This window comes from Podarcis liolepis (assembly GCF_965112155.1).
Source record: "Podarcis liolepis genome assembly, chromosome: 7".
In the NCBI taxonomy this organism is placed as follows: Eukaryota; Metazoa; Chordata; class Lepidosauria; order Squamata; family Lacertidae; genus Podarcis; species Podarcis liolepis.
This window is the reverse complement of record NC_139561.1, coordinates 86,415,199-86,438,016: the sequence shown is the minus strand read 5'-3', so window position 1 is coordinate 86,438,016 and position 22,818 is coordinate 86,415,199. Positions and strand designations below refer to the sequence as shown.

General features: G+C 46.9%; 1 protein-coding gene and 2 long non-coding RNA genes across 4 annotated transcripts in view; 2 read left to right on the top strand and 1 right to left on the bottom strand.

The window, feature by feature from the left end:
- LOC310712738 overlaps positions 1-22,818 on the top strand; it is a 279,033-nt gene that overhangs the window by 178,871 nt on the left and 77,344 nt on the right. The window lies entirely within an intron of this gene.
- PRKD2 (protein kinase D2) overlaps positions 1-22,818 on the bottom strand; it is a 60,085-nt gene that overhangs the window by 29,492 nt on the left and 7,775 nt on the right. For both annotated transcript variants that reach the window (XM_083515813.1, XM_083515814.1), the window contains exon 2: positions 7,338-7,476. In XM_083515813.1, coding sequence (XP_083371939.1) covers positions 7,338-7,476 — 139 coding nt within the window. The remainder of the gene's footprint in view (positions 1-7,337; positions 7,477-22,818) is intronic.
- Positions 18,527-22,818, top strand: part of LOC310712751 — a 63,638-nt gene continuing 59,346 nt past the window's right edge. Inside the window, exon 1 of the long non-coding RNA XR_014528983.1 lies at positions 18,527-18,662. This is a non-coding gene — a long non-coding RNA (uncharacterized lncRNA). The remainder of the gene's footprint in view (positions 18,663-22,818) is intronic.

Here is a 22,818-nt window from a genome sequence, read left to right as displayed (position 1 = left end):
CTGTGGAGAGTGTATTAACTTATGGTCTGTTTGTGTGGTTTGGGAGCTGCACGGCCAGGGAAAAAACAATGCTGTCCAGGGTTGTAAAGACTGTGGAGAGAATAACTGGGTGCACTCTTCCCACCTTGGATCAAATCTATGCTTCCAGGTGCCATAAGAAAGCTGCAGAGATAGCGCAGGATAGTGCGCACCCCGGAAATGATCTCTTTCAGCTTCTGCCTTCTAGAAGAAGGTCCAGGGTTATAAAGACCAGGACTAGCCGCCTGAGAAACAGTTTCTACCCAAATGTAATTCTGGTTTTAAACACAGTATAGGTAAAGGTAAAGGGACCCCTGACCATTAGGTCCAGTCGTGACCGACTCTGGGGTTGCGGCGCTCATCTTGCTTTATTGGCCGGGGGAGCCGGTGTACAGCTTCCGGGTCATGTGGCCAGCATGACTAAGCCGCTTCTGGCGAACCAGAGCAGCGCACGGAAACGCCGTTTACCTTCCCACCGGAGCGGTACCTATTTATCTACTTGCACTTTGATGTGCTTTCGAACTGCTAGGTTGGCAGGAGCTGGGACTGAGCAACGGGAGATCACCCCATCGTGGGGATTCAAACCGCCGACCTTCTGATCGGCAAGTCCTAGACTCTGTGGTTTAACCCACAGCGCCACCCACGCCCCTAAACGCAGTATAGGGAGTCTCTATGGGAGAATATTGTATTTTAAAATGGGGTTTCAGAGTTTTTAGGGGTTTTTGAATGTCTTATGTAGATTTTTCAATTTCATTGTTCTGTATGGGTCAATGACAATAGAGATATCGTATCGTAGAGCAACTCTCCCACAACTTCCAGAAACTGATATTCAGAAGTGTTCGCTCCCTCTGACCGTGGGGGCAGAGTCAAGCCGGATGAGGAACGGTTGAAGGAGCTGGGGGTGTTTAGCAGGGGAAAGAGGAGACCAAGAGGAGGGCTGGCACATTTGTAAAAAAAAAAAAAAAAACAGAAGCATTTTTGTTAGGGATTGTAGGACAAGACCTGCGAAGAAAAACCAGGAATCTATTTATGTATGCTACAACAGCGGCAAGAGTCTTGATAGCAGAAGGACGGAAGAATGAGGAAATCCTAACGAAAGAACAGTGGCAAGAAAAATTGTTGAGTTATGCAGAGTTGGCTAAATTGACATACAAATTGCAGGACAAGGACAACTGTGTCTTTAAGGAAGAATGGGAGCTTTTTACAAATTATCTAAAAAGGCAACAAGAGGAACTGGACTCCTTGGCAGGTTTTGAATAAACATACACACAATTTATTGGTTGATAACATGATAGACAGATAACGTAAGGATATGTATAATTTTATAACATGCAGAGAATAATATGTGCTGAGAAATCAGAGAGAGGAGCTGAGAGAAGTCTCTGGGGGGGGAGAGGGATGGAAGGGGGGAAATAATGTAAGTGATTATATGGCTTGATAATTTGTAATGTTGAAATTGCTAATAAAAATATTTTTAAAAAGAGAGAGAGAGAGAGAGAGAGAGAGAGGAGGGCTGGCACATGGATGAGGGAGCAAGCTTTTCGCTTCCTCTGGAGGGTAGGACTCGAACTCATGGCTTCAAGTCACAAAAAAGGAGATTCCGACCAAACATCAGGAAGAACTTTCTGACAGTAGGAGCTTTTTGAAAGTGGAACAGACTCCCTTAGGAGGTTGTGGACTCTGCTTCCTTGGAGGTTTTAAAGCAGAGGTTGGACGGCCATCTGCCAGGGATGAGATTCCTGCACTGAAGGGGGTTGGACTAGATGACCACAGGGGTCCCTTCCAACTCTACGAATCTATGATTCATGATCCATGGTACGTAGCCACAAATTCTTGAATTTATCTGATCTTCTTCTAAAGCCATCTTAGCTGGTATCCACTACAGTGGTGCCCCGCAAGACGAATGCCTCGCAAGACGGAAAACTCGCTAGACAAAAGGGTTTTGTGGTTTTTGAGCTGCTTCGCAAGACGAATTTCCCTATGGGCTTGCTTTGCAAGACGAAAACGTCTTGCAAGTTTGTTTCCTTTTTCTTAACACCGTTAATACAGTTGCGACTTGACTTCGAGGAGCAACTCATAGAACGCAGTGTACATAGTAGCCTTTTTTGAGGTTTGTAACGACTTTGGTGATTTTTGAAGCTTTTCCAAAACTTCTTTTGCAGCCATTTGGTAAGTTAAGCTTTTAAAACTTTTTTGGGGGGTTTTGGATTTTGGGTTGGGGTGTTTGGAATTCAAGTACTTGGTGTTGGGAAGGGGTTTGCAAGAATCTGGAAGCTTGTTTTTTTCTGCATTTTTATGATTTTCTGTGACCATTGGGCCACTCTGCTGTTTTTTTAAAAAAATTCTGGATTTGAATTTCTGTGTGCTGGGTGGCTGGGGGAACAGTTGGGGAGGGGTTTGCAAGAATCTGGAAGCTTGTGGGTTTTTTTCTGCATTTTTATGATTTTCTGTGACCATTGGGCCACTCTGCTGTTTTTTTAAAAAAATTCTGGGTTTGAATTTTGAAATGCTCTTTACAGTATGTGTGACTTTAAAGAGAACTTAATAAACTCTTGTTGTACCAAATTTGGCTTTGTTTGGACTTTTTTTGACCATAGGAACGCATTAATTGATTTTCAATGCATTCCTATGGGAAACCGTGCTTCGCAAGACGAAAAATTCGCTAGACGAAAAAATCCGCGGAACGAATTAATTTCGTCTTGCGAGGCACCACTGTACTGTCTCCTGCAGGAAGGAGTTCCGTAGGTTCATGTGTGAATAAGCCCCTTCTTTTATCTGCCTTGATTCTTGCCATGTTCAGAAGGTGAGAGGGGTTTTTTAAAAAAGGGAAGCAGCAATTCAATTTCAAGGATTAACGGAGCACAGTGGAGCTAGGGGATTTCTTTTTTTCTTTTTCTTTTTTCAATATTTTTTATTAGAAATTTCGACATAACTATTTATCAAAAACACATCATCCTCATTCCCCCCCCATTTTTTCCCTCCCCCCTCCCCCCAAAATAAAAACTGCCCTCCCAACCCCAACCCCCAAACTTCCCTCAGCTCTGGTTTTTCAGCACATGTTATTCTCTGCATATTCTAAAATTGTAAAGACACTTAATTTATCTATCTAAATATTACCAGTAAAAAGTTTGTGTATGTTTATTCAAAACCTGCCAAGAGGTCCAGTTCATTTGTTGTTTCTTTAATTACAGTGGTGCCTCGCAAGACAAAATTAATTAGTTCCGTGAGTTTTTTCGTCTAGCGAATTTTTCGTCTTGCGAAGCACGGTGTCGGAAAAGTTTTGGAAAAGCTTCAAAAATCACCAAAAACCTCAAAAAAGGCTACTATGTACACTGAGTTCTATGAGTTGCTCCTCGAAGTCAAGTCGCAACTGTATTAACGGTGTTAAGAAAAAGGAAACAAACTTGCAAAAAACGCAAGACGTTTTCGTCTGGCGAAGCAAGCCCATAGGGAAATTCGTCTTGCGAAGCAGCTCAAAAACCGCAAAACCCTTTTGTCTAGCGAGTTTTTTGTCTTGCAAGGCATTCGTCTTGCGGGGCACCACTGTACTTTGTAAAGTGGAGCTAGGGAATTTCAAAGCAGGGAGGGGGGAAATAAAGCCCTCCCATTATCACTGCCGAACATTCTCCCTGGCCCTTCGCAAGGGCTTTGGAATGAGGCAAAGGGAGGAGGCACATCAATTGCTCCGCCCACTTTTGTCCCAGGCCCCACCCACCTGACATATGGCCCCCGGGAGCTTGCCCAGGAGGGGATCTGGCCCTTGGGGTGGAAAAAGCTTTTGCACGCAAGGCAGATGCTGTAACGCTGAGCTATGACTCTTCCCCTCAGAGTTATCAGTCTTCTGATAATCTGCCACAGAACGAGAAGATAAAAGTCTACAAAAGTGCCAAGGTTTTATTCTCAGCTGAATGCGGTTTGTTTAGGTCAGCAGCCTGGTGCCCTCCAAATTTTTGGGACTACAACTCCCATCATCCCTGACCATCGGTTGCACCGGCTAAGGCTGATGGGAATTGTAGTCCAACACATCTGGCGAAGGCTTCTTTAGGAGCTTACCATTGCATGAAAACAGGCATAGGGTGTGATTTAGCGCCCTTCAGGAAGTGGGGATTCTAGATTGAGAGGCTGGAATAGTGCTGGTTATCTGACGGAACTGCATTAAATCATCCGTCCTGGGAGACCCGGATTCAAATTCTGACTCCAGGCACAACGCTAGCTGGGCGCCACTGACTGAACTCCACTCCCAGTCTAACCTGGTATCTCACAAGGCTGTTGCAAATCATTTTATCAAGGGCTGCCAGGCCAGGCATTTAAAAGCGGACAGGGAAACAAGGCACTCTGCACTCTCTCAGAGACACTCTTGTCTCAGGATAGCCTGTCCCTGTTTAGGAGCCCATCCCACATGCCCCAGCTGAAATAGTTTAGAAATGAGTGGCCTCTGGGAGACCTTGTCCAAGTCGCCATGTTTCAAGCCCGGCCTCCATCACAGGGTTGTTGTGAAGTGGAAATGAGGGAGCAGCGGGAGGCTAACCCACCCTGGGCATAGCTGTCAAGCGTCCCTTATTTGGAGGGACAGTCCTTTATCCCAGCGCCATGTCCCACTGCTGTCCCTTATTGATGGATGTCCCTTAAACTTCCCAGGTTTCAAAGGAAGCAGCTCCTCTCCCTCCCTCCCTGCCGGCCAGGGAGGAGGGAAGCTCCAACTGTGTTGCTTGGCTGCCCGGCCCGCCCCCCTCCAGCCTCCTCTCACCAGCCTCGGCCCCCGGGAACCCCTCCCCACCAGGACTGGCGGGAGCCTCAGGCCCTTCCACCACCATCCTCCTTGCGGCCGCCGAACTGAGTGTCTCTGCCTGGGGCCTCCCCTCTGCCCGTCACCGCCGTGCCCGCTCCCGCTAGGCCGTACTGCGGCTGTGCCGCTGAAGGAACCAGATGAGATGGGCAGCCTATGAATTGCTGAGGAGCCTTCAGAGGAGAGCGAGGGCAACCATAGAGAAAGCAGTTCAGAGAGAGGAGGAAGAGGAGGAGGCGGAGGCGCGGACAGGTGTTCCAAGGGCTAAGCATAGAGGGGGAAAGCGGAGGAAGGACCGCAAGCGCTTCTCCCATAGATTTGCAGTGGTAGACTAGCATAGATGGTCTGATCTGCGGGTTTACTTCGGGCGCTATTTCCGCCCCCCCCCCTTCCTCCCGCCCCGCCTGATGGAACTGAGAGCTGCAGATGGAGCACGAGAGAAAAGATACAGTGGTGCCTCGCAAGACGAAAAGAATCCGTTCTGTGATTCTCTTCGTCTAGCGGTTTTTTCGTCTTGTGAAGCAAGCCCATTGAAGGATTAGCGGATTAGCGCTATTAGCGGCTTTTAGCGGCTTATTTGCTGATCGGATCAGCTGATAAGCGGCTTAGCGGCTTAGAAAAAGGGGGGGAGGGAAAAAACCAGCAGGAACTCGCAAGACACTGTCGTCTTGCGAAGCAAGCCCATAGGAAATTCGTTTTGCAAAGCACCTCCAAAACGGAAAACTCTTTCGTCTAGCGAGTTTTCCGTCTTGCGAGGCATTCGTCTTGCGGGGCACCACAGTACAGAACTGCAGCAGCATCTTCGTAGCTTGGACTTCGTTTTGCGCGAAAAGTGGTTGCTGCTTGTAGTTATTTAATTGCAGTGTTTCATCGGCTGGTGTTTTGAGCAGCAACCTCTGGAAACGAAGGGCTAAAGACCGGCGCTGCTCTCCAAAATTATCTGGTCCCTTTTAACTGGTTGACTAAAATCCCTTATTTTGGCTGCTGGTCCCTTATTTTCAAATCTGTAAGTTGACAGCTATGACCCTGGGTTTCTCTGATTTTGAGCCTTGTGGCCACCCTTTTCGCCCCAGGCAGAAGCAGCTGTTTCTGGGGGGCTTCCCTAGCCCCACCCAGGTAAGCAGGAAGTGCCCCGGGTCCCTCGGGTGCAAGAGGAGATCCGCCAGGAAGCACCTTCCACCGCCCTTCCCCCAAGCGGAGGAAAGGGGTTGTCTGTACCCAAAACCCACATCCTGCTCCGTTGCCTGGGCGTCGGATTCAAAAAACATCACCTGCCGCCTTCAGCGAGCGAGAGATCTAGGCCAGGAGAGAGAAAAATACAGAGAGACAGAGAGATGGAGGACTGTGCCAGCCTTTGCTAAGGAACCAGCGTGGCGAAACGGTTGGAGCACTGCACCAGGACTTGGCAGAGACCAGGGTTCAAAACCTGCCATGAAGCTAACTAATAATAATAATAATAATAATAATAATAATAATAATAATAATCAATAGCCGCAAGGCTATTGATTGCGGAAAATTGGAAAAGTGGTATTATACCAACAAAAATAGAGTGGCTTGCCAAATTATTGGAGTACTACAATATATCCAAAACAATGGGATAAATTGGAAGGATCTCAAAAGAGAAGATAGACAGGGACTGGAAGGTGTTTAAAGGATACTTGCAAGACCATACTGAAAAATCAGAACTCCTATTAGAATAAACAAGTTCCGTTTTAAATACTGAAATACTAAATAAGGTGGATAACAATGTGTAATAGAAAAAGAAGCATGAAATTAGGTTAAAGGTGTGTGAAAGAAAGTAATAGAAGTGGAAAGAAATTGAAATCGAGTAGATTGGAAGTCTAGCACAAAGGTGGGGTGAGGGGTGAGGGATGGCAGTGGGAAAAGGAATTATCTGTGGGACTGAATGTAGGTATGTTTGTGTATATTTAAGGATTGTATGAAATGTCTGTTTGTATGCTTGTATATTCGCAATATGTGTGTATTAATGCTGAATTATTTTAACAATAAAAACTTATGAAAAAATAAATGGAAAGTCCCATGAACCAATGGAAGCAATAGTGGGGGGGGAGGACTTGGCAGAGACCAGGGTTCAAATCCTGTCATGAAGCTAACTAATAAATAATAATAATAATAATAATAATAATAATAATAATAATAATAATACCTTGCCCTCCCCAGCCAAGACTGGGCTCAGGGCGGCAAAAACCAGGTATAAAAACAATGGATTCAAATACAATTTAAAAACAAGATTAAAAGACAACGTGCAGCATCATTTCAGTAGAAACTCAAATCAAAAACTTTTGGGGGATGAAAACTGGGCGGCCTTAGGGGGCCAGCCGCCGCCTCTCAGCCTAGGCTACCTCCCAGGGTTGCTGTAGGAAGTAAACGAGGAGAGGAGTAAATGCATGTTCCCTTCAAATCATAGAATTTTCGAGATGGAAAGGGAGACCCCCAAAGGTCATCTAGCCCAACCCGCCGCCATGCGGGACCCGCAGCCGAGCCAGTTCATGATTCCGCTAAGGCAGCTCACCTGAGAGCACCACCTCCACCAGGTCGCCTTCCTGGATGTCGCTGGCGGCTCGGACCAGCTGCAGGATGTTGGCCGAAGACGGGTCGTGCTTGAACAGCAGAATCTTGTCGTAGAGGCAGTAGAAGCCGCACTCTGGGAACTGCAGAGAAAGAGACAGAGGTGGATAGGGAGAGCCAGGGAAAACAACTCCATGGCACTCTTCGTTTTTGCTCTATTTATGTTGTGTTTGTGGCACTGTGGGTTAAACCACAGAGCCTAGGACTTGCCGATCAGAAGTTTGGCGGTTCGAATCCCCGCGACGGGGTGAGCTCCCGTTGCTCGGTCCCTGCTCCTGCCAACCTAGCAGTTCGAAAGCACATCAAAGTGCAAGTAGATAAATAGGTACCTCTCTGGCTACACCACACCACTACACCACACAGACCCCAGCCCAGTTCATCCCTCTCCCAACTTTAGGAAGTCCCACCAGGATTGGGTTTAGTTCGCAAACGGTATTAGGATTAGCAAGGCTCCTGACTCAGTCAAAGAAACAGACAGCCCTCCCCTTTCTTTCTTTTTTCTTTTTATTATATTATTTTTACATATAATTTCCAAAAATCATATAATATATTTTCTTATCTTATGCAATGTTTTGGATCAACCACATCTGAAGATTTTTCAATCTTTATCACTTAATCTACATTTCATTAATTTCATTATTGCTTTTAATAATCCTTAACCAATAATTCTCTTCATAATTTTCTCTGCAATATTTCGCATAGTCCTCCTTTCAAAATGTCTTGCAGTCCTGCTAGTGTAATCTGGTTATTACAATTGCATTTCAAATAGTTCAAATATTTGCTCCAGTCCTCTGAGAATCTCTGGACCCGAAGGTTTCAAATCCTTCCTGTCATCTTGTCTAATTCTGCATAGTCCATAAATTTCGTCTGCCATTCTTCTTTCGTCGGTAATTCTTCTTGTTTCCATTTCTGTGCCAATAAGACTCTTGCTGCCTTTATTGGATATAAAAACAGTTTACTATCCTGTCTGTTAATATCCTCCCCTACAATGCCAAGTAAAAATGCTTCTGGGTGTTTTTTTATAAATGTATATTTCAACATCTTTTTCATCTCATTATATATCATTCCCCAAAAGCTTTTCACTTTCTTACATTCCCACCAGATGTGATAAAAAGATCCTTCTTTTTCTTCACGTTTCCAACATTTATAACTTGTTTTGTACATTTTATTTAATTTCAATAACACACCCTTCCCCTTTCTATGCACTTCAATGCACTTGGGCGTTGCTCAGTTAACTCCAGCGCAGTCGGAATTCTGTTTGAACAGGGTTGCGGTGAAAGAAGCAGGTTCATTCCTGGGACACCCCAGGGAGACGGGAAAGAGAGACAAGTCGCTGCAAGTTGGCGGTGGTTTCAGGTTCGAGCCCTTTGTGTACCCGGAGGTCAATCGCAGCAGCGGCAAATTTTTAAAATCCAAAGCAATACTCTGCGCTGACTCTGGCTACAAACAGGGTTGCTCCCCAGTGAGTAACAATGTGCTCTGGGCAGCCAGGCGGGGAAACTTTCAGAAACCGAAAGACAGATGGTCCTTTCTTCGGGGCGAGTCACTGATGCGTCAGGACTCGAGGCAGGTCTTAAAAATGCGGGCCGACGAGATTTCAGCTCGCCTGGCCTCCACTGATTGGGCAGCGGCTCGGCTGAAGCAACGGGTCGAAAGCATGACAGTTTGGTTAGGCGGAGAAACTTTATTGTGTGCCAGCGGGCCGGATCCTCATCCGTCGCCACCCCGCAGTCTGGTTTTGACAGGTGAGTGGGGCAACCAGTCACCCAATGTCACTATGAGGCCATGTGATTGATGGGTGGGTCGTTCCACCCGCAGTGAAAGTCTGCCAGCAGCACGTCCCAAGCGCCCAGCAGCCAGCTGGTTTGTCGGGCGCCTGGGAACCGCAGCGCAAGGCGCTGGGCTGCTCCTGTAGCACCAAGCAGTTTCCATGGAAAAACTGTTGCTAAAACAGAGCTTTTCAGCTCATGGAATCATATAGTCGGAAGGGAACTCCAAAGGTCAACTAGTCCAACCCCCTGCAAAGCAGGAATCTCAGCTAAAGCATCCATGGCAGATACGATACAATAATCTTTATTGTCATTGTCCCATACAGAACAACGAAACTGAAAAAATCTACATGAGACATTCAAAAAGCAACAAGCCTGCTATCCCAGCCTGGCTGACCCCCTAAAAACTCTGATACCCCATAACTGAATACAATATACTCCCACAGAGACTACCTTCCACTGCGTTTAAAACCAAAATCGCATTTGGATAGAAACTGTTTCTCAGGCGGCTAGTCCTAGTCTTTATAACCCGGCGCTGTGGGTTAAACCACAGAGCCTAGGACTTGCCGATCAGAAGGTCGGCGGTTCGAATCCCCGCGACGGGGTGAGCTCTCGTTCCTCTGTCCCTGCTCCTGCCAACCTAGCAGTTCGAAAGCATGTCAAAGTGCAAGTAGATAAATAGGTACCACTCCGGTGGGAAGGTAAACGGCGTTTCTGTGCGCTGCTCTGGTTCGCCAGAAGCGGCTTAGTCATGCTGGCCATATGACCCGGAAGCTGTACACCGGCTCCCTCGGCCAATAAAGCGAGATTAATGCCACAACCCCAGAGTCGGTCACAACTAGACCTAATGGTCAGGGGTCCCTTTACCTTTACCTTTACCTTTAGGAAACATGGAGAAAGAAAATGCCCACCCCCCCTAAATTGGCTGGTACATCCCTTCCAGTTCTCTTATATGCGGATGACGCAGTTCTAATTTCCTTCTCCAGTGCAGGCATAAGAAAACTTCTAAGATCTCTCAATGTTTATTGTACAGTGGTACCTCAGGTTACAGGTGCTTCAGGTTACATACACTTCATATTACAGACTCCGCCATCCCAGAAATAGTCCCTCAGATTAAGAACTTTGCTTCAGGATGAGAACAGAAATTGCGCAGCAGCAGCGCGGCAGCAGCAGGAGGAGGCCCCATTAGCTAAAGTGGTGCTTCAGGTTAAGAACAGACCTCCAGAACGAATTAAGTTCTTAAACCAAGGTGCCACGGTAATGCTGAACAATTAACAATTAACCCTCTCTCTTTCTGGGGTAGGAGGTGGCGCTCCTGGCACTCGCTTCAAAAATCCAAATATAGCCATATTTCCTAAAAAGACTGCTGCTCTCCTGGAGTAATTCATTGTCAGAGGCAAGGAATATATACACATGCACGCATGCATATATTCAGGCACTAAGAAAACGTTTCAGGTGTGGCTCATCTCAAATGGAGGAGTCCAGTCTGTCAGACAACAACAGACAAACACCTGTCTTGCAAAGATGGATGGCATGTGTGTGTGTGGTTTTTTTTTTTAAGGGAAGGCAGCCGAGGAGAAGAGACGTTTCGCGCAAGCTCAGGGAAGGAGCAATGTTCAGCCTTTCAAGCTTTCTGGTTGTAGTGAGACGCTATGCAAATCCCGGCAGTTATTTTTAACTCTCAAAGGTACCCCATCTGAAACGCTTTGTTCGTTTCAGTTGACCTCTGAACTCCTCCTTCCTTCCTCCTTAAAGCGGAGAGATCTTTATGATTTCATCGCAAGCGAGAGGAACTGGCTCCTCTCCATGCTCCCTCCCCCCCCCCAACCATTTTTTTTAAAATTCATGTGCATAAGAACGACCCTTATCTGGACTATATGGAATTGGCAGAAATGACTGGCAAAATCCGAGACCAGGGAGAAGAAATGGTGGAGGAAGATTGGAAGAAATTTAAAGACTATCTGCAGAAATACTGTAAAATTAATGAATGTTAAAATGATGTTGGACTGAAAAGAAGTGGTTTTGGTAATAAGGTTAATAAGAATAGGTAAATATAGATAGTTATACGGATGAAAATGTATAGTTATAATAGGTTAAGTATAGAGCAAAGTCAAATGAAAGAGGGTAAGGATTTGCTGAAAAGACTTGGAAAACGGGAATACAAAAGGGGAGGTGTGAGGAGGTCAAGGAAATAAGCAAATGAGATCAAAGATGCTGAAAAATGGATGTATCCTTTTTTTTTTCCTTCTTTTTCCTATTTCCTTTTTTTCCTTCTTTCTAGCTTGCCTTTTTGTCAACTTTCTTGTTAGCTTGTGTTTGTTAGTTTTTGTTTGTTTTTTCTTTATGTGTAATTTTTTTGTATAATCTCAATAATTATTATTTTTTTAAAAAGAAAGAACGACCCTTATCCTGGGGAGCCTATGGAATTCACTGCCACAAGATTTTCACTTCGGATCCTCTGAAACAGTGCAAGTGAGAGTCAGCATGGTTCAGTGGTTAGAGTGCTCGACTAGGACCTGGCAGACCAGGGTTCAAATCCCCACTTGGCCATGAAGATCGATGGGTGACCAACATCCCTCTCAGCCTAACCTACCTCTCAGGGGCGTTGTGAGGGTTAAATGAGGAGTGGCAGAACCACCTTGAGCTACTTGAAGAAAAGGCAGGATAGAAATGCAATAAACAATAAACAAGAAATGCAATAAACTTGACATGAGCCAACAGTGTGACGCGGCAGCTAAAAAAGCCAATGCAATTCTGGGCTGCATCAATAGGATTATAGCATCTAGATCAAGGGAAGTAATAGTGCCACTGTATTCTGCTCTGGTCAGACCTCACCTGGAGTACTGTGTCCAGTTCTGGGCACCACAGTTCAAGAAGGACACTGACAAACTGGAACGTGTCCAGAGGAGGGCAACCAAAATGGCCAAAGGCCTGGAAACGATGCCTTATGAGGAACGGCTAAGGGAGCTGGGCATGTTTAGCCTGGAGAAGAGGAGGTTAAGGGGTGATATGATAGCCATGTTCAAATATATAAAAGGATGTCACATAGAGGAGGGAGAAAGGTTGTTTTCTGCTGCTCCAGAGAAGCGGACACGGAGCAATGGATCCAAACTACAAGAAAGAAGATTCCACCTAAACATTAGGAAGAACTTCCTGACAGTAAGAGCTGTTTGACAGTGGAATTTGCTGCCAAGGAGTGTGGTGGAGTCTCCTACTTTGGAGGTCTTTAAGCAGAGGCTTGACAACCATATGCCAGGAGTGCTCTGATGGTGTTTCCTGCTTGGCAGGGGGTTGGACTCGATGGCCCTTGTGGTCTCTTCCAACTCTAGGATTCTATGAAGTAAGCAAACAAGCCATGTCTTGTGCCGGGGAAACTGTGGAATCCGCTGCTGCAAGATCTTTACTTTTCAAAAATTCAGTGCCTCTCAAACAGGGAGTCCTTAGAGGCCAGAGCATTTTGGGGAAAGCCACAGGGAAATTGCACTGGTATGGCACTCATTAGAGGCGCACCAACAAAAGAGTTAAAACTTAAAAACCCACCACCAAAAATTGCAGTTGTGAATGCAGAAAGAACCACGGGGTCCACTCTCAGATGTGCAATCTCGGGCTTTTGCCAGTCTGTTTTGGACTACAACTCCCATCACCCACCACAGGCTAAAACTCCCAATTGCGCTGGCTGAGGGTGATGGGGAGTTGTAGTCCAAGGCGCCTGGAGGGTCCCATGCTCCCTTAGACAGACTGACTACAGATTTCAGTATGTCTTGCTTCCACACGAAGCCAGCCCAGCCATTAGACAGAGCGAGGCAATTGCCTCAGGCGGCCGCTTTGGGGAAGGTGTCATTAAAAGAGCGGCAAATACTTTTGTTGTTGTTATTGTTTAGTCGTTTAGTCGTGTCCGACTCTTTGTGACTCCCTGGACCAGAGCACGCCAGGTACTCCTGTCTTCCCCTGCCTCCTGCAGTTTGGTCAAACTCATGCTGGGAGCTTCGAGAACACTGTCCCACCATCTCGTCCTCTGTTGTCCCCTTCTCCTTGTGCCCTCCATCTTTCCCAACATCAGGGTCTTTTCCAGGGAGTCTTCTCTTCTCATGAGGTGGCCAAAGTATTGGAGTCTCAGCTTCAGGATCTGTCCTTCCAGTGAGCACTCAGGGCTGATTTCCCTAAGAATGGATCAGTTTGATCTTCTTGCAGTCCATGGGACTCTCAAGAGTCTCCTCCAGCACCAGAATTCAAAAGCATCAATTCTTCAGTGATCAGCCTTTTTTATGGTCCATCCATCACTACTGGGAAAACCATAGCTTTATCTATACGGACCTTTGTTGAGGTAAAGGACCTCTGACAATTAAGTCCAGTCGTGAACGACTCTGGGGTTGTGGCGCTCATCTCACTTTACAAGCCGAGGGAGCTGGCGTTTGTCTGCAGACAGTTTTTCCGGGTCATGTGGCCAGCATGACTAAGCCGCTTCTGGCGAACCAGAGCAGCGCATGGAAACGCCGTTCACCTTCCCACTGGAGCTGTACCTATTTATCTACTTACATAGGTGTGCTTTCGAACTGCTAGGTTGGCAGGAGCTGGGACCGAGCAACGGGAGCTCACCCCGTTGCGGGGATTCGAACCGCCGACCTTTCGACCGGCAAGCCCAAGCGGCACAGATAAACACACTTAAGACCGCATTGTAAAAATTACATGGGGGGAAAACTCTCCCAGAAGTCAGTTTCCAAGCCATAAGCCAAGAGAGGATGTATGTGACAGGAAATAGGGGTTTGTGGAGGCATCCCAGAAAAAAACACTCTTTGCCCAGAAAGCAAATCCCACCTATCCCTGACAAAGCAGGCACAAGATAATTTAATTTACTAAGAGTATTGTTGGCACAGAAATGGAAACAAGAAGAGTTACCGACGAAAGGAGAACGGCAGACGAAATTAATGGACTACGCAGAATTAGGTAAGATGACAAGAAGGATTCGAAACCTGCGGGACCAGAGATTCTCAGAAGACTGGAATAAATATGTGGACTATGTGAAAAGCAAGTGTAAGCAACAGATGATGCTAGAAGGACTGCAAGAAGTTTTGTATAAGGAGGAATAGATGAAATATTGTAAGGAAGGCTATGATGAGAGTCAATAGATAAGATAATTAAAAGCAATAGTGAAACTAAGGAATGTAAATGAAGTGAAAAAATTGGAAAATTTTCAGATGTGGTTGATGGAAGTTCCAAAAAAAACTGTATAAGATGTGACCTAAGTTGAGTGACTGTTGAAAATGATATATTAAAAAATGAATAAAAAATATAATAACAACAATAATAATTTAATTTACTACTATTATTATTACTATTACTATTATTATTTACATCTTGCCCTTTTCCCAGTCACCCAAGGCGGCTTACACAAATTAAAACACAAAATACAAAAAAAGCTAAAAACACATGAATGATAATAGTTTAAAAGTCTAATTGTATTAAAACATTTTTTATTATTATTATTAACAGCAGTCTGCTGGGATAGTTCAGTTGGTGGAGCATGAGACTCTTAATCTCAGGGCTGAGGGTCTGAGACCCACATTGGGCAAAAATGTCCCTGCACTGAAGGGGGCTGGACTAGATGACCCCCGTGGCCCCTTACATCCCGAGCAATTCTACGATTTACTAAATTTGTACACCATCCTCATCCAACGATCACAGGGAGGTTCACAACAAAACATAAGAGGATGCGTGAGGCGGCGCCATGATTTCACTGACATGAAGGAAACACTAATATATTCCATTATGCAAATGAATTCAAAGCTGTTCCATGACTGATCAGCTAGAAGGGACATAATGATTTATAATTCAAATAACTGAGCCTTAGCATCAAATCGAGCTGAGATACTTCTAAATATGCAAGCGCGGAATGATTTCTAAAATAATGCAGAACAAGACAGCAATACAAAACGCTTGTTGCCTCTTTTTGCTTAAAATGCCCCCTATATATTTTTTTTCTCTCTCTCTTTTGTCTAATCCTTTCTAAAACTGTAATTTAAAAAATAGTTACCGGAAAAAACCCTTACGCATTATAAAAGATAAGTTCCAGTTTTAAGGAACGTGCAGCGCTTGATTCTGAAGCAAAACTACATGCATATGAATGAATTTAGTGATCAGCAGGCATTTAAATTAAGCTAATTATTTTTAGCCTTTCAAATTAATCACAATTTAATGTGCCCTGGGTGCGGGAAATGGGGCCCCTGGATGGCTTCCCACACCCAGGGCACATTATATTGAGTTATATATATTGAAAATCTAATCCTCAACCTACCACAGCGGCATAATCCTCATCAGACTGAGAAAGGATGAAGCAAAACAAATATACTAAAATTCAGATATTGGTCTTATGCCACCAGGAATGGAAGCTCCAGGTACAGGGGCAGTGTGAGAAACTCAAGCTATATAATCTAATCGGCCTACTTTGGGCCAGGCATCCCCAACCTTCGTCCCTCCAGATGTTTTGGACTACAACTCCCATGATCCCTAGCTAACAGGACCAGTGGTCAGGGATGATGGGAATTGTAGTCCAAAACATCTGGAGGGCCGAAGGTTGGGGATACTTGGTCTAGGCGCTGTTGGGTGGTTGCTTTTTTGCAATGTAATGCAATTTATTATTAATATTTCTACACCGCTTTGTCTTTTAAAGAACAAATCTCAAAGCGGTTTACAACACATTGAAACCATCCGGAACAAAACAAATCCAAGCTTCGAGGAAAATATTTCAGATCCCTTCTCCAGGTGACACACTTGGCCATGGGTATGCAAACTAAGGCCCAGGGGCCGGATCCGGCCAAATCGCCTTCTAAATCTGGCCCACGGATGGTCCAGGAATCAGCGTGTTTTTGCATGAGTAGAATGTGTGCTTTTATTTAAAATGCATCTCTGGGTTATTTGTGGGGCCTGCCTGGTTTTCCCCAGTCGCCAGCCCGGCATCCAGAAATCTCGGTTTGGTCGCAATGGGACCTGTGCTAGCCCCAAAACTCACCTGGCTGATGTCTAGCCCCGTACAGGGGCACCCTACCACCAAACAGGGACGCGGGTGGCTCTGTGGGTTAAACCACAGAGCCTAGGGCTTGCTGATCAGAAGGTCGGCGGTTCGAATCCCTGCCACGGGTTGAGCTCCCGTTGCTCAGTCCCTGCTCCTGCCAACCTAGCAGTTCAAAAGCACATCAAGTGCAAGTAGATAAATAGGTACCACTCTGGCGGGAAGGTAAACGGCGTTTCCGTGCGCTGCTCTGGTTCGCCAGAAGTGGCTTAGCCATGCTGGTCATATGACTCAGAAGCTGTATGCCGGCTCCCTCGGCCAATAAAGCGAGATGAGCGCCGCAACCCCAGAGTCAGCCATGACTGGACCTAATGGTCAGGGGTCCTTTACCACCAAACGCCGGGCAAGAGGGGCAGGCAGGAGGGCGTAGCTGCTGCAAGGAGTGCGCGGAGACGGGCTTTCCCACCCAGCTCTCCAGCTGCGGGTCATGTGCCCAGGTTGCAGGGCAAAGGATGCCCACCCATGAGTTGGGCACAACATCCGTACAAAGTTTTGGGGTGGTGTTAAGCATTGCCTCCAGTTTTGATTCAGATCAAGGCTGCATCAAGCTTCCAGGAAATGTTTGATCGAGGGGGTAGAGCGATTCCCCTATTAACAAAAGTCGCAGCATTTGGGATTTATTTATTTTTAGTTCTCAAAAGGTGTGGCAGGAAGATTCAGCCACGGAGAAAAGTGGCATTTAATCCTTTCAGTATAGTCTAGTATCAAAATGTGTTTGTTGTTTTTTTTAATTTGCCAAAAATGGATCAATAGCTTTTCAAAATGAGGGCAAGAACATCAATGGATGATACTGTTGAGTTTGTATAGATATTTAAGGTACGTATGTAATAGGCTCACGTATCGTTTTCTTATAAAGCAGTTGCGCTCTAGGTTGCAAATCAAGCACAGCTATTGATTGAAAAAGAAGTGTGAAGAAGTGTATCTGAAGAAGTGTGCGTGCACAAAAGCTCATACCAATAACAAACTTAGTTGGTCTCTAAGGTGCTACTGGAAGGAAATTTTTTATTGAAAAATGGGTGTGGTTGGAGTAAAAAAATCACCGTATTTTTCCGTCTATAAGATGCCCCCATGTATATGAAGTTCCCTATTTTGGGGGGCTCTGATTTAAGAAAATGGGGGGATATGGCGTGTATAAGACGCCCCCAAATTTTGGACATTATTTTTTTTGGGGGGGATGAGAACCATTGGTTTGGAGAGACGGCAAGGAAGAAGCAACAGAATAGAAGTTTATAAAATTGTGCCTGGCATGAAGAAACTGGGCAGAGGAGAGTTTTTCCTCCCTCCCTGTCAACGCTAGAACCTGAGGGCATGCAATGAAACGGAACGCTGGAAGATTCAGGGCAGAAGTCCTTTTTCACACGGCGCATGGTTAACCTATGGAACTCACTGACACTGGAGGCAGTGATGACCACCAATCTGGATGGCTTCCCATTACGGGCACCTGGCTGGCCGCTGTGAGAACAGAAGACTGGCTTGAACAAGCTGGGTCTTCTTATTCTGCGATTCTCTTTCGTTGCGATTCCAGTGCTGCAATGGTTGGACTGGGGGCAGGCGGGTGTGGAGGACTCCCTGGTCCTGAATGGGGTAACTGTGCCCCTAAAGGACCAGGTGTGCAGCCTGGGAGTCATTTTGGACTCAATACGATATCTTTATTGTCATTGTCCCTTGCGGAACAATGAAATTGTCCATGGAGGCGCAGGTCAATTCTGTGTCCAGGGCAGCTGTTTATCAGCTCCATCTGGTTCGCAGGCTGAGACCCTACCTGCCCACGGACTGTCTCGCCAGAGTGGCACATGCTCTGGTTATCTCCCGCTTGGACTACTAGAATGTGCTCTACGTGGGGCTACCTTTGAAGGTGACCTGGAAACTGCAATTAATCCAGAATGCAGCAGCTAGACTGGTGACTGGGAGCGGCCGCCGGGAGCACATAACACCGGTTCTGAGAGATCTGCATTGGCTCCCAGTACGTTTCCGAGCACAATTCAAAGTGTTGGTGCTGACCTTTAAAGCCCTAAATGGCCTCAGTCCTGTATACCTGAAGGAGCTTCTCCACCCCCATCGTTCAGCCCGGACACTGAGATCCAGCGCCGAGGGCCTTCTGGCGGTTCCCTCACTGCGAGAAGCTAAGCTACAGGGAACCAGGCAGAGGGCCTTCTTGGTAGTGGTGCCCGCCCTGTGGAAAGCCCTCCCACCAGATGTCAAAGAGAAAAACAACTACAGTGGTACCTATGGTTACATACGCTTCAGGTTACAGCCTCCGCTAACCCAGAAATAGTACTTCAGGTTAAGAACTTTGCTTCAGGATGAGAACAGAAATCGTGCTCCAGCGGTGCAGCGGCAGCAGGAGGCCCCATTAGCGAAAGTAGTGCTTCAGGTTAAGAACAGTTTCAGGTTAAGAACGGACCTCTGGAACGAATTAAGTTCTTAACCCGAGGTACCACTGTACCAGATTTTTAGAAGACATCTGAAGGCAGCCCTGTTTAGGGAAGCTTTTAATGTTTAATAGGTTATTTTATTTTAATATTCCATTGGAAGCCGCCATGAGTGGCTGGAGAAACCCAGCCAGATGGGTGGGGTATAAATAATAAATTATTATCATATTATTATTATTGTTCAGGTCTGCAAGGGGTCAGACTACATGGCCTTTGGGTACCCCTTCCAGCTCGAGAACTCTATGCCTTTATGAAACTCTGCATGAGCTCGTCTACCCAGTATGCTCAGGTATAGCAGGGGCAGGGAAACTCCACCCCGGGCTTTTTCCCAGGTGAGGGGGAAGGGCTGGGAGGAAGCGGCTCTCGAATCCGCCACCCTGGGGCACCTGGGCCCAGCGAGGCAGCAGTTAAGGGCCTGAGTCACGCACTTCCCTCCTGAACCTCCTCTCCCGGCAGCCCAAAGTGTTCCTGGCGGGCAGGAAACGGCCTCAATAATAGCAGGCAATAAAGGCAGCCAAGCTAGGCCAGGGTGAGCCCAAGAGAAAGAGCTGCCTGTTTGTGAGTCACGCTAGAGGGAACAGCCCTCTATTCAAAGCGAGAGCCAAGATGGAGCAGGACAAGGCGGCCCCAGGTGCGAGGAGGAGGAGGAGGAGGAGGAGGAAAAAACCCCAAGGCCTTCCCCGCATCTAAGCAACAGGTAGCCAGAGCCAGGGGGCAATGTTATTCCTGCACAGCCCACCCCCCAAATTAAAAATACCCTGCATTATTGCTGACACAGGGTCCTTGGCAGTGGCGTAGCGTGGGTTGTCAGCACCCGGGGCAAGGCAAGTAATTTGCGCCCCCTAACCCGTGGATTTGCGCACCCTAACCCTAACCCTAACCCCCAGCTGTTGCGCCCAGTGCGGCCGGCCCCCCCTGCACACCCCACGCTACGCCACTGGTCCTTGGTGCACATGGAACCAGACAGAGCAATGCAAAGGAACGGAAACAGAGGGAGAGAGACATAGGTCTCTGCCCCAAGGAGTTCACACGCACTATTATTTCAGCAACAATTTCTCTACAGAAGAAAACACTCTAATAAGTCAGTTCTGGTCATTCCCGTCCTCAGTCCAAGCTGAAATTCTAGAAAAACGAGAAACATGAAGAAACAGACTGGCTGGGAAAGACGCATATTATTTCAGTCTTGATGGCAGAAAGTGAGGAGGAATTAAAGAACCTTTTAATGAGGGTGAAAGAGGAGAGCGCAAAATTTGGTCTGAAGCTCAACATCAAAAAAGCTAAGATCATGGTCACTGGGCCCATCACCTCCTGGCAAATAGAAGGGGAAGAAATGGAGGCAGTGAGAAATTTTACTTTCTTGGGTTCCATGATCACTGCAGATGGTGACAGCACTCACGAAATTAAAAGACGCCTGCTTCTTGGGAGAAAAGCAATGACAAACCTAGACAGCATCTTAAAAAGCAGAGACATCATCTTGCCAACAAAGGTCCGTATAGTCAAAAGCTATGGTTTTCCCAGTAGTGATGTACGGAAGTGAGAGCTGGACCATAAAGAAGGCTGATCACCAAAGAATTGATGCTTTTGAATTATGGTGCTGGAGGAGACTCTTGAGAGTCCCATGGACTGCAAGAAGATCAAACCTCTCCATTCTTAGGGAAATCAGCCCTGAGTGCTCACTGGAAGGACAGATCCTGAAGCTGAGGCTCCAAACCTTTGGCCACCTCATGAGAAGAGAAGACTCCCTGGAGAAGACCCTGATGTTGGAAAGATGGAGGGCACAAGGAGAAGGGGACGACAGAGGACGAGATGGTTGGACAGTGTTCTGGAAGCTACCAGCATGAGTTTGACCAAACTGCGGGAGGCAGTGGAAGACAGGAGTGCCTGGCGTGCTCTGGTCCTTAGGGTCATGAAGAGTCGGACACGACTAAACAACAACAACATTATTTCAGCAACAATTTCTCTACAGAAGAAAACACTCTAATAAGTCAATTCTGGTCATTCCCGTCCTCAGTCCAAGCTGAAATTCTAGAAAGAATTAAAGAAACAGACTGGCTGGGAAAGGTGCATATTATTTCAGCCATCCTAAAGAGATGGAGGCGTCATGTTGTCATAGGGGTGCCGTATCCCAAAATAAACGAAGGGCACAGGAACAGGAACATTGCCTCGGTGGGTGAAACTAAGGCAGCGTCCACAGCATACAGTTATAATTCACCTGGCTTCTCCCCCCCCCAAAAAAAATCATAGAATTGTCGAGTTGGAAGGGACCCCACGGTTCATCTGGTAGCAATCTCAGGGATCCTGGGAATTATAGTTCTGCAAGAGAACTGTGGTTGGTCAGCAGAGAAGACAGTGGAGAAGAAAGGCGCAAAAGGGTCACAGCTACAGCACACATTTAAAGCTCCCCCCCCCAAAAAAAACCCCAATCCTGGGAATTGTAGTTTCTTAAGGGCACTGAGGATTGTAGTTCTGGGATGGGTGAGCTACAGTTCCCAGGACTAAGGGGAGACTACATGCTTTGAAACATGGGGTGTGGGTGTGCTCTGCGGGTCCACAGCGCCAGGAATTATTGCTCCCAAGACAGTACAGTGGTGCCCCGCAAGACGAATGCCTCGCAAGACGGAAAACCCACTAGACGAAAGAGTTTTCCGTTTTGGAGGTGCTTCGCAAAACGAATTTCCTATGGGCTTGCTTCGCAAGACGACAATGTCTTGCGAGTTCCTGCTGGTTTCCCCCCCCCTTTTTCTAAGCCGCTAAGCAGCTTATCAGCTGATCCGATCAGCAGATAAGCCGCTAAAAGCCGCTAATAGCGCTAATCCGCTAATCCGTCAATGGGCTTGCTTCGCAAGACGAAAAAACCGCTAGACGAAGAGAATCACAGAACGGATTCTTTTCGTCTTGCGAGGCACCACTGTACCTGGAATTCAGAGGTAGACTGCCTCCCAACTTGGAGGTTTGACGTGTAGCCAAGCTGTCAGCGTTAAAAGCAGCAAGACCGCTGTTGGCAGACGCCATCTCCCTTCGATTTTAAACGCTTCCCAAAGCCCTCCCAAAGGAGGACAGCCACACCTCAAATTTAAAGCCCTCTTACGCCACTTTAGGGACACGGGTGGCGCTGTGGGTTAAACCACAGAGCCTAGGGCTTGCCGATCAGAAGGTTGGCGGTTCGAATCCCTGCGACGGGGTGAGCTCCCGTCACTCAGTCCCTGCTCCTGCCCACCTAGCAGTTTGAAAGCACATCAAAGTGCAAGTAGATAAATAGGTACCGCTCCGGCGGGAAGGTAAACAGCGTTTCTGTGTGCTGCTCTGGTTCGCCAGAAGTGGCTTAGTCATGCTGGCCACATGACCCGGAAACTGTACGCCAGCTCCCTCGGCCAATAAAGCGAGATGAGCGCCGCAATCCCAGAGACAGCCACGACTGGACCTAATGGTCAGGGGTACCTTTACCTTTACCTTTATGCCACTTTAGCTGTCGTGAAGAATCCTGGGAACTGTAGTTTTAGGGTGCTGGGAATTGTAGCTCTGCAAGGTCACATACGGATCCTAGGATTCTCCACAACAGTTTAATGCAGGGCAAGAGTGCTTTAAATGGATGGTAGGGACGCGGCCCTCCCAAATGATATATGGGGAAGCAGGATTAGAATTCGCTTCCCGCACGTTCAGGGCTCAAACAGATGTGAATTGGGCACACAGCGACTGCAGATCCCTGGCTCTTTCTCCTGAGTCCTCCAGAAGAAGAGAGCCAATCTGTTGGGAGATCAGAGCTCTGCACATGCTCCACAGCCTGTTGGGCACCCCCTGAATAAGCCTGCCTCATTCGAGTGTGTGGGAGAGGACGCTGCCGAGGCCAAAAAACAGACCAGGACAGTTTGTAAACCTCTTCCTGCCCCTCGCTATTTCCCCAAAGCCTAGCCCTCCAAAATTCTGCACATGCTCAAAAGCGCCTTCTTCTGTGTTGCCGCTTTGCTTGCTTCAAAGCAATGATCAGGACTGAAGAACAGAGACACTGGCTTTTGCCCGGGTGAACCTGCCATGGTGTTAAGATGAGCTTCTAAGGCCCTCCTTCCTGCCCTGTCTCCGCTGGAGATATGATTGACAGATGCTGGCGACAGGGCCTTTTTGGTGGTGGCTCACATTTACAGAATGCTTTGCCTCCCTAAA